This window comes from Oncorhynchus clarkii, chromosome 12, assembly GCF_045791955.1.
Source record: "Oncorhynchus clarkii lewisi isolate Uvic-CL-2024 chromosome 12, UVic_Ocla_1.0, whole genome shotgun sequence".
In the NCBI taxonomy this organism is placed as follows: Eukaryota; Metazoa; Chordata; class Actinopteri; order Salmoniformes; family Salmonidae; genus Oncorhynchus; species Oncorhynchus clarkii.
The window spans coordinates 29,627,569-29,638,459 of NC_092158.1; the positions used below are offsets into that span (position 1 = coordinate 29,627,569).

The window sequence follows — 10,891 nt, forward strand, 5'->3', positions numbered from 1 at the left end:
AAGATTGGCTCGCCAGTCATCTCTTGTGACAACCTTAATAGTGGGTTAGCTGAGTTGGTTCTAGGTGCCGAGATTAGCTAGCTAGTGACTTATAATGCAATAGTTTTTAAAACAAAACTGTACCAGAGATACTTATGATCAATTAGATTTTTTTAACAAGTACTGAAACAAGAAAAGTAAACATGGCTAATTTAAATGGGCTGTTTTCTTGTTTGAAGTGTTTTCTTATTTCCACAAAATAAACGATTTATTAATTTCCCATTGAGCAGCATGATATTGAAAAAAAAGTCATTACAGAGCATGTAAGTTACCCTTACCATGGGAGGAGTCATGGTGGTATTCTAATCCTCAAGCTCAGAGTATGACCTCATGTTTCGTGAGGAATCTAGATCATTAACTTCAGCTCCTCCCCTTTCTCCTCCCACCCAAAACACTGACATACTTTTCACATACTTTCACACACTTTCTCAAACACACATACACACTCTCAAAAAGACCAGTGGCGTGCGAAGGCAGCTGTCTTGGGAAACAAACACTCACACATCCAGTCCGGGGGAGATAACATCTAACATATGATATATAGAGCAGTATTTCACCTACGGTTAAAGCTAATATTATTATTGACAAACCACCTTTATCACAGTGACACAAATACATTACATTTGTCCTCCTATGTTAATGAAGAATAAAATATTTGTTTCCTTGAACATCAACAAAAATACATCAGCATTGAAAGAATGCTGAGTGTTACACAATCAACCATATTTGAATTACAGTACATATTACAATACAATACAGTATACAGTGCTAATCAACTATTTTAAAGGTGAAGGACTGTAATCAGTAATAACACTGTTATCCTGAGTACAGTCCCACCCACAGACTGAGCCTCTCTACACCACGTTCTATTTACTCCCTGAACAGGAACTGTTGAGGTGATCAACTAACTCACTGTGATGGTTTCTAATGACGGAAGCTAAATATAAAAATTACTTTCAGTGCCCATCATTCTGGATATGATCAGACAGTTTACTGGTGTTGTTACCATGTTTGTTTGTGTATCTGGGGTATCAGGGCACTACAGTGTAAACAACTAGCTGAGGAATACAGCCAGGCCCCCAGGGACAATACAACAGTCAATACAGCCAATGGCCATCTGTTTTCACTGAGATGATGGTTCTTCAACAGAGTAAAGAGAGACCACACAGAACACCCAATTAACCAACAGTCTAATTCAGAACACACATCTGTCCATGCCCTGAGGCCAAGCTGGAGATTCTATTCTGGACGGTTCTAAAGGTTGGGCCTCTGTCTGTTTTTTTTCTTCCTAATGTGTGTACACAAACAGAAATCGATGAAGAAGCGAAGAGGGCTAGAAGTTTGGCTCATCTGATCAATAGACTGTGAATATGTCCCAAATGGCACTACTTTTGACCAGAGCCCTGTAGGGAATAGGGTGCCATTTAGGACACAATCAGTCACCATCTGCAATTGTCCTACACAGCATTATATTATCTGGCCTTTTTTTATAGTGACAAAAAATAATCAGTTCAGACTATTGTCTAATTGACCTTAGGGCTCGATTCAGTCCTTACCTCGAAAGTTCAATGCGACTTGAAATTGAAAGGTAATTTCCGATTGTGCCGACATATGCAGCATTTACAGTGATTGCAGTGTACGTGAATGCAGGAACATTGCAATCGCACTGAACTTCTGCAATACGGATTGAATAGAGCCCTTGGTTACATGCACTGAATAAGAAGTCGCTCTGGATAAATGACAAATGTAAAATGTCTTTAGCTACCTCTGGCAGTTCATTTGGCTCCTCAAAGTCCATTCCTCCGATCATCACCATATTAGGCATCAAAGGCCTGGGGAACTCGAAGGTAAAGTCGTTGCGCTCCAGCCACAGTGATGCCTTCTTCATCAGCTCTGGGATGGTGGTCTCTCTCCCCAGGATCTCTGAGGCGATGACGTTGACATCAGAGTACAGGTACCTGCAGGACAAGGGTTTGAGGTCAGGGCAGCCATACTCAATAGGCGGACCACGGACCGGATCTAGACCCAAAACGGGGTCAAAACGGACCGTGGGTCCTAACAAAAAATATTCGGCCTAGATTTTGTTCCTTCGCTCCATGGCATAATGTGTAGAATTGCAGGAAACTAGCAATAAAACTGCAATTTTTGTCTGCCAACAAGAGGGGTGTGAACAGTTTGGGATCGCATGGGTTGCGAGGAGCGGGTTTGTTACTACACTGATAAATATCCATCCGGACCATTGCCACTTAGGAAATATGTCTGACCAGACCTTCTGAAAGGATATTTGAGTACCCCTGTTTTAGGGTTAGGGTTGACATCAGAGTACAGGTACCTGCAAGCCAGGGGGCGGAGCAACGCCCAAAGGAAGTTGACGCTCCTCTGCCTCAGGGTCATGTGATCAGTGAAGTGAGTAAAGCGTCCAGGGGTGTAAGAGGGTGGGCTGGGGCACTGGGAGGCCTCAAAGTCCATTCCACAAGGCAGGCCATTGTGAATGTAGATGGCAGGCAGGGAGAGGAGTGCTCCTACAATCACGCCCAATGGCTCAAAGGGGTCAGTCAGTATAGCATCAAACCGCTGCTCCCTCAGAGTCTGCATCATGTCCTGGTTGGATAGCAAGCTGTCACAATTGTTACGGGTGTAGTTCCTGAGAACCGTCAGGGTCTGGTAGTAGCTCCACATCCTGCTGATGTCGTTGGAGGTGTCGGAGGCCATGATGGTGTCCAGGTTGGCCCTCTGAATGGTCTGGAGCTGTGTCCGGGTGTAGGGCACGGGGTAGGTCAGTGTGATGGTGTGTTCCGATGGACCCAGAGAGCCACTTACCTCTGGAATCACCATCACCACCTGGTTTCCGCGGCGACCCAGCTCCTCCACCAATGGTTTCATGCCCGTCCAATGGCTGCCGTCGGCTGGGATCACCAGGAGTTTACCGGCCCGGCAGGACACCACCAGACACAGAGAGAGGACCAGGCCTGCTGCTGCTCCCCTCAACCCTACCCCTCCTCCAGCCATAACACAGCAGTAAAGTACAGTCACACTGTAGGATAGACAGAACAGTATACACAATTGGAGTAACTGAACTGTGCTTCCTAGCAGAGAACCAAGTGTTTAAATAGAAAAGGGTGTGTCCTTATCAGGGGCTGGCCTGATTCAACCGGCTGAAATCAAGACTTCACCACTAAACATACAAAACGTTGTTTGACAGGTTTTTTTCATTGGCCATAGTGCCAAACAACAGTGAGCTGTGCATTCAGAAATGTGTTTACTACAACCGGGTGTCATGCTGTCAAATGGGAGCTGATGCAGGGTTTGTAGAAGGATCTGTCTGCACCAAGATGCAACGTCATACTCCTTCTGTGCAATAGCATGCTACACTACTAGACCTATAGCCATGCTGTACGTGAGAGAAAAGGCAACATCCAACTGGGCAGAAACTGGTTGAATCAAGTGTTTCAGGAATTTGTCAACATATTGTGACGTGGAATCAAAGTGGAAAATACAATGGATTTTTTTAAATTAATGTTAAAAAGAAAAATGCTATTACAACCTCTTTGCAATAAGGAATTGAGACCAAAAGCTTGAAGTTTCAAGTGTTTAATACCAAGGATAGTCAGCGGAGGGCATATATTTAGAAAGTTCAGAAAACATCTTATACTCTTCATTCCTTGTAGGTGTCACCTCCTCAGCCATACATTTTATGACCCCAATGAGTGTCCCTCCTTTCCCCTCATCTCTTTGTTTAGCCAGATGTCAGAATCACACCCCGTCTATCTTCTGTTCTGGGCCTGACCCTGCTCTCTGACCCTGGGCAATTTCCTCTTATCTGATTAGGTTAATCTTTCTAAATGAGCATACACACAGTTTCATGGCCTAAACTCACAGTAATCATTCACTAAACAGGATAAAAAACCAACTACAGTTTAACTTGAAACATTTTTGACAGAATCCATCAGTCCCCCCTATTAAACAATAAGAAGTGTTTATGGTTTTAATATCACTAAACAAGCATTCAACTGCCGGCTGTAGACTTACTTCTTTTGGTTTTCTCCAGACCTGAGAGTGTGATAGAAACCGACTTGATAGACATAGAAAAGTCTAGAAGACACAAAACAAAAAAACACTCCTAAATTCTACTGATTTATCATAAGCATCTATGTAGATACATGTATAAACTAAATCTCTGACCACAGCTTGAGGGACACAACTGACAAAATGTCTTGCTACCCCTGAGCCCTATACCCACTGAAATGCTTTTCTGCTCAGGTCCACAAAAAGTAGGGCTCTAAATATCCCCATTATGCTTTTCCTCAGTCTTCCATCAAGGGCTACAGGATCACAAGAGATGTTTTTCAGCCACGTCCTCCTCACTGCATTCACCTCCTAAAGCTGCCCTTAGGACGCAAGCCGTAGCCTGAATCAATTTCACCTCCTCTTGTGGAAAATCCGCACAATAGGTGTGTTTGAACAACAAAGCTTTACTATATGGAATCCTAACAATGCCATCATAGCTACACCCGTAACTGCCAACACTGCCCATGCCGCATATTCCAACATCCACCTTATTTAATCAATAGTCCAATACCATGCTGGTCCTACAACACCTTCCACAACCTTGAGTCTCTTTTGTTATTACTCCCAATGTAAGAGCAGTAAGTATTGTTACAGCAATAACTCTGTCACTGTCAGTAACTTTCATCACCGGCTTTGCCGTTAGATCTATGATTGAGTTTGTGATATTCTCTGCCTTTTTCCCAGTCCTCTCCTAACCTTTTCCTGACCAGCTTATCTATTGCCTCCTTATGTTGTGCTACAGTAGGGACTGGCGGGTAATAATGACCATTACTCAGATCTGGATCACATCTCTTATCCCACAGCATACCCACCCCCCTGTGACAACCCTAATGGTTTTTCCGCAATCCCTCTACAGATTTCTGTTACCGTGTCTTGGTCCCAGGAGGTATGTCAATGGATTATCTGCCCTTTGATATGGAGGAGAGAGCAGTGGGGTTGAGAGAGTGTCCAGTTCTACATATCTCTGGGTCACATGCTTCCTGATCATCCCCTGCAACAGATGGGATGCCACCACTACTGCAAGCTTTATCTCTGGGAATATAGCTTCCCGTATACATGGGTCTGTGGCAACCTTCTCAATTGTTGTTCCCTCATCAGTAAAACCGTCTCCATATGTGGCTATTAAAGTCTGAAATTGTAAAACTATTTCAGCAACGGTTATGATCACCCTGCTAGAGTCCTCCATGTTGGGCTTATCCTCATAGTCGTCCTTCCACTCTACACAGACCACTGTCTTTCCCACACAGCGCACTATTCTGTGTATAACTCTACACAGTGGAGTGGTATCATTCTCTAATGAGTATATCACCCATTTTCTTAATTTATAGGAAAGGCATCCCTCCGCTTCTGTCACAATTAATCCTCAATTTATCAAAACAATTAATGATCAATTATCAAAACTTGCTCTAGCCTCTCCATCTTGCTCGGCCTCTCCCAAGTCAGTAGGTGTTGATACAGCTTTCACCTGGGACACGTGGATCCAGGCCTTCCTTCCCGACACCTTCACTGCTGTGTCAGTCACTAGTAGGACAGTGTGGGGTCTGGTCCACCTGGGCTGAAAGGTACCCGGTTGATGAACCTTCAAGCACACGTAGTCTCCCGGCTCTAGTGAGTGAGCTTTCCAATCCTGAGGGAGTCTACGGTGGGCCTCTTTCACCTGGGAAGATATACACTGCAACGCATGGGTCATTTCCTGACAATATGACAACATAGACTCTCACAGCATGGCCAAATCACTAATTTGTGACGTGAATAACAGCACCCGGTAGTCCCATCGGTCTCCCCCTTAACCCTTCTTGTGGCATGAGTCCTATGGTAGCGTTGGAATCGTATCCAACCTAACAAACTCTGAGTCATATGTTCCTTAATCACACTCTTCAGGAGATGTGATGATATTATTACAGCAAACTTCCTTTCCGTTGATGTGGCTTGCTGTATACAGGAATTTGTTGCTTTCCTTTTAATCGTTATACCTTCTTTGACAAACCCCTCATTGAAAGTTGACAATAGTATACCATCTCTGCTACTGTCACCATGATCTGGGTCTGTGTGACATTCAGTTTACTTTATATTAGTTTCTGTATTCTATATTGTGCAATTAGCTGTCCTCTCCTATGAGCTATATCCTGTAACAATATACAGAGTGGTACTTTTTCCCAGAAACTCTATTACCCACTTAATGTATGAGCCACCGCCAGTCACATTCAATTCCGCTTTCCCAATTCCCTATAACGTTAATGCCAAAGAGCGTAACCACACACTGTTGAAACCATTTTCCAAATTGTCCTATACTCCCTAATCATAGGTTCTACCTCACAGCAGATACAGGGTCAGGGAGTTACATCACTAACCTCTCGGGAGAAATCCCAACAATACAACATCCCCAATCTGGTGAAATATGTATCAGAACAAATACAGAAATACTAACCGACATAACACTGCCTGTTCAATCAAAGAGAAACAACTTAGGTTATTAACATCCAATTAGAATTACAACTATTGATTACTCCATAAGGAAATGATTTTATCCCATAAGGTAAAGGTAAAATAGACTATACTTTAAAAATTCTACTATTATTTCTAGTAAGATTGATCAGGCCTCACCAGAAAGTCAGGACAAAGGTCATTCACCACCATTAGTTATTTCCTTTCCCTTTCTTTCCCTATCCTTCAGAAACCATGTAAATTTAAGACCCCAACAATAAATCCCACGATAGTAACACCACTAACCCATATTCATTATCAGTGAATTGTGTTTGCATGCTGGTGTGTGTGTGTGTTAAACCATATGGCGAAAACACACACGGCCAGGCCTTACTTATTTGGGAGCTCATTTACAGGCCTAATCCTTCCAAAAAGCATGAAAATGACACCCCCTCCTCTCCTGGAAGAGAAAGTGTACACTTCCTTGGCATTCACTATGCTACATCTTAATCAGCAACTCGTACGTTTTAATTACAAACCAAACTCAAGGATAAATCCACTGTCCTCCCTCCAATCATGAATCATTTGTTTTAATCCACCTCATTGTTTATATGGACTTAATTTAGCATGTACTACCCTTAGACATGGCTACATTTATTTAGCCACCGAGTCCAACGATTCACTCCCGTAATGACTGGTCTCCATGATTTTCCATGACCACTGCAGTACAACATTTTCAAAAGGTAATTATAGGTTTGGCTACCCCAACTCTAATTTCTTGTGACCTTCTCCCAATATTAACTCTCATCTAATTTCCAGTGACCCATCCACCCTTTTGTCAATTCTATAAATCTATCCTTTAACAGTGTTTGCTTCTGTTCTTTTGTCAAAGATGCAAAACCCTTGCATTGCTACATTCCCTCCGAATGCACCGGGTGTAGTAGACTCCATTACCACTACACTCATTCTTCCAATGACCCACATCTAAGACAGGGATCTATCTCCCTAAGCCTTGATGTTTTTTCGCTACGTTTGTCTTACCTTGGCCATTGAAACCACTGTTAGTGACTTTTACTGTGGCTGTATTAACCCCTCACATGACTGCGCAGTGAGCAGAGTTAGATTCCACTCTCAAAGCATCCTGCTCTATTTCATCCAATAACCCCGCATTTGCCGTTTTGATAACAGGTTTCAAACCTGCCATCAAAGCAGACGTACATATTCTATAAATGTTTTCACAAACCCAGTCTTTTTGCAGCTGAGCACTAATCTACTAATTTAGGGTTTAAACCTCTCCAAACGGTATCCAGGGTGTTTAAATCTCCACACTCACACTCTAATACACTCCAATTTTAACTATTGTTACTATTTTTTTCTCACAAATGTTCCAACTATTTATTTACTTATTTCTACAAATTCGAATATATATATATATATATATATATCTTTCTACCAGTTCCCATACTAAAATGGTTTGGACTCACTTAGAAATGTCCTTGTTTTTGAAAGAAAAGCAAATGTTTTGTCCATTAAAATAACATCAAATTGATTAAAACAATACAGTGTAAACATTGTCAATGCTGTAAATGACTATTGTAGCTGGAAATGGCAGGTTTTTTACTGAAATATCTACATAGACGTACAGAGGCCCATTGTCAGCAATCATCACTCCTGTGTTCCAATGGCATGTTGTTATAGCTAATCCAAGTTTATAATTTTAAAAGGCTAATTGATCATTATAACACCCTTTTGCAATTATGTTAGCACAGCTGAAAACTGTTGTCCTGATTAAAGAAGCAATAAAACTGGCCTTCTTTAAACTAGTTGAGTATCTGGAGCATCAGCATTTGTGGGTTCGATTACAGGCTCAAAATGGCCAGAACAAATAACTTTCTTCTGAAACTCGTCAGTCTATTCTTGTTCTGAAAAATGAAGAATATTCAAAGCGAGAAACTGCCAAGAAACTGAAGATCTTGTACAATGCTGTGCACTACTCCCTTCACAGAACAGCGCAAACTGTCTCTAAACAGAATAGAAAGAGGAGTGGGAGGCCCTGGTGCACAACTGAGCACACACCGATACTGGCAGAATGTACATTTACATACAGTATATTTATCTTATATTTCTAGCATTAACTTTTCTCATCACTTGTGGTAATGACAGATTGGTATCTCAATGCATTCTCAGTCTAAATTACTATATATTTCAGTATGCAGACCTCCACAATCAACCTGATACCCCAAATAAACAATTTTGGATAAGCCTAAATCAATTACGGGCACGGTTGACCACCCCCCTCCCTTCCGGCAATCATCCTTCTAGTGTTTCTTCATGTTCTTCTTCAGATAGTGTTTCAATTCATCCTCCCAATGGCACATGTTCAAAGTGGATGGCCCTTGATAATGTCTCTCACCTGAGCCGCCACTGTCCTTTACAGTCCATTATGTCTTGTTCATTTTCCTACCAGTACACCAGCAAGTTTGGATGGGATCTCTCTCCATGCTCACTCCACGTGGACTCATGTCGCACTCCTGAGAGAAAAGGCAGTTGATAGCTTCGACTGGATGATGTGTACAGGTTGCTGGCTCGGACTCAGGTCTCACGGTAGACGTGGTGAAGGGCTATACTGAACACCATTGTCGCCATTGCTTCAGACGGTTAGGGGGGAGTTGAGGTTCACACGGTTCTTGGTCAAATTATCTCTTCCATGCATCTAGAAACCATCTGTGGTCACCTTCACCATAACCCTGAGAGAGGACAGACCAGAACAACAGTTTAGGTTAGGGTATTTCTGATTCAGGAAATCCAAATGTATTTATTGTCTGATAAATTATTACGACCTGATTCAGGAAATCCAGACAAATTATTTACTGTATGACAAATTATTACTACTACCAATATTCTTAATACATATATCTAAAACAATTGTCAAAGAGAATAACAACACAGTTAAAACATTTCTTTTCTACAAATTGGCTTATACTCCAATGTCATTTTTGCGATCACGCTGGAGAGTTACAGGGTCAGGGAGTTAGAGGGCTAATCCTTAGGGTGAAATCCCAACCAACCAGCAGACCCAATCTGGTGAGATGTGTTATTGAAGCAAGACAAAAACAAAAAAGAGAAGAAAGGAAAACAGCAACAGAAATGCACATCACTTGAGGTGGGGAAAACTTAAATAATTTGGAGTAATTGTCAACCATTACCAACATATATTTATTCCTTTTTATAGGCAGACGTGAACAAAAACAATTTGCATATCTACCAACGGGCCAGGGCTCCAGGGGACTGGTAATTCCCCCTTTGTACACATGACTCACATCGGGATTCATGTGTCCAATAAATGTAAAATAAACAAATTAGAATATCAAATTAGAATTACAACTATTGACAACTCCATAAAGAAATAATTGTGTTTGTGGTAAAAATTGCAGGGTAAAAACAAACAAAATGGCCAAGCCTTACTTAATTTGGGAGCTCCCTTGACAGCTGGATTCGGGTACATTTAACTGCTCTCCTAAAGCATTTGCCTTAGGAAGCCTTTCAAAGGGAGAGATACAGAATCATTGTTAAAAATTTGTTTTTTTAACCTGGTAGTGGACATTCCATCAGTCGTATACAGAATTATACTTCAGACACATGATACAGTGTACCGTCAAGCTGAATATGCACCTTCTAAAGTAAACAATCCCAGAAACCCTCTCTTGTAATCACTGTCATTTTGACCTGTTGCATTGAGATACAATTCTGTACAAACTGTCCCAGGAACATAAACTTAGTCAAAAATATATAAAACCTGTTTAACATCTGCTAGGACCTTTCAAAACGTTGGTGCTGTCTTATCTGCTCAACATTCGGTATTAAAAATATTTACTTGGATCTACTTCAATTCTGGACAGTTCCGAGTAATGAAAACATATTATTGTTTTAGATGAAATTACTTACTTAAATCACTGGTGCTACCCAAACTATGGAATTTAGTAATAAATTGTCAAAAACATCTTATTCAATTGTTCATACCTCCATCCAAAATTCCCCCACTGTGCCCCTTACAGCCAGTTTGAGTACAGTGTGTACTGGCGCCAATCTATTGTTCCACAGGAAGCTTATCTCTAACCCAAACAATAGAGGGCTTAAACACGAGAGCAGTGAACCAGGCCTTGAAGAGTGAATGGCCTCTAATTTAATGTCAGTCCCAATGCTCAATCCCTCTGTTTTACGGCATCAAATTACTAAAATATTGCATTATTGGAGTGCTATCTGAAAGCCAGTTGCAGATACTGATGGTGAGGATTCATTCAATCAGTCACTTGCATGAACACAGAAAACAGTTATTAGAAAAGTACAAACCTAGAACACA

The 10,891-nt window shown here is 41.5% G+C and overlaps 1 protein-coding gene across 1 annotated transcript; it reads right to left on the reverse strand.

The window, feature by feature from the left end:
* Positions 1 to 1,424: 1,424 nt before the first annotated feature.
* On the reverse strand, positions 1,425 to 3,048 carry LOC139422437 (UDP-glucuronosyltransferase 1A5-like). The gene is made up of 3 exons (XM_071173614.1): positions 2,372 to 3,048; positions 1,805 to 1,997; positions 1,425 to 1,442 (listed from the first exon to the last, which is right to left on the reverse strand). Exons 1-3 carry the CDS (start codon positions 3,046 to 3,048, stop codon positions 1,425 to 1,427), a joined length of 888 nt encoding a protein of 295 aa, XP_071029715.1.
* Between the last annotated feature and the right edge of the window lie 7,843 nt (positions 3,049 to 10,891).

What these genes read in the sequence shown, in the direction of transcription:
- LOC139422437 (XM_071173614.1), bottom strand. Translation starts at nt 3,048, where the DNA reads ATGGCTGGAGGAGGGGTAGGGTTGAGGGGAGCAGCAGCAGGCCTGGTC. An exon ending in CTCCGCCCCCTGGCTTGCAG is followed by an intron (nt 1,998 to 2,371) that starts GTACCTGTACTC and finishes CTTGTCCTGCAG; the next exon opens with GTACCTGTACTCTGATGTCA.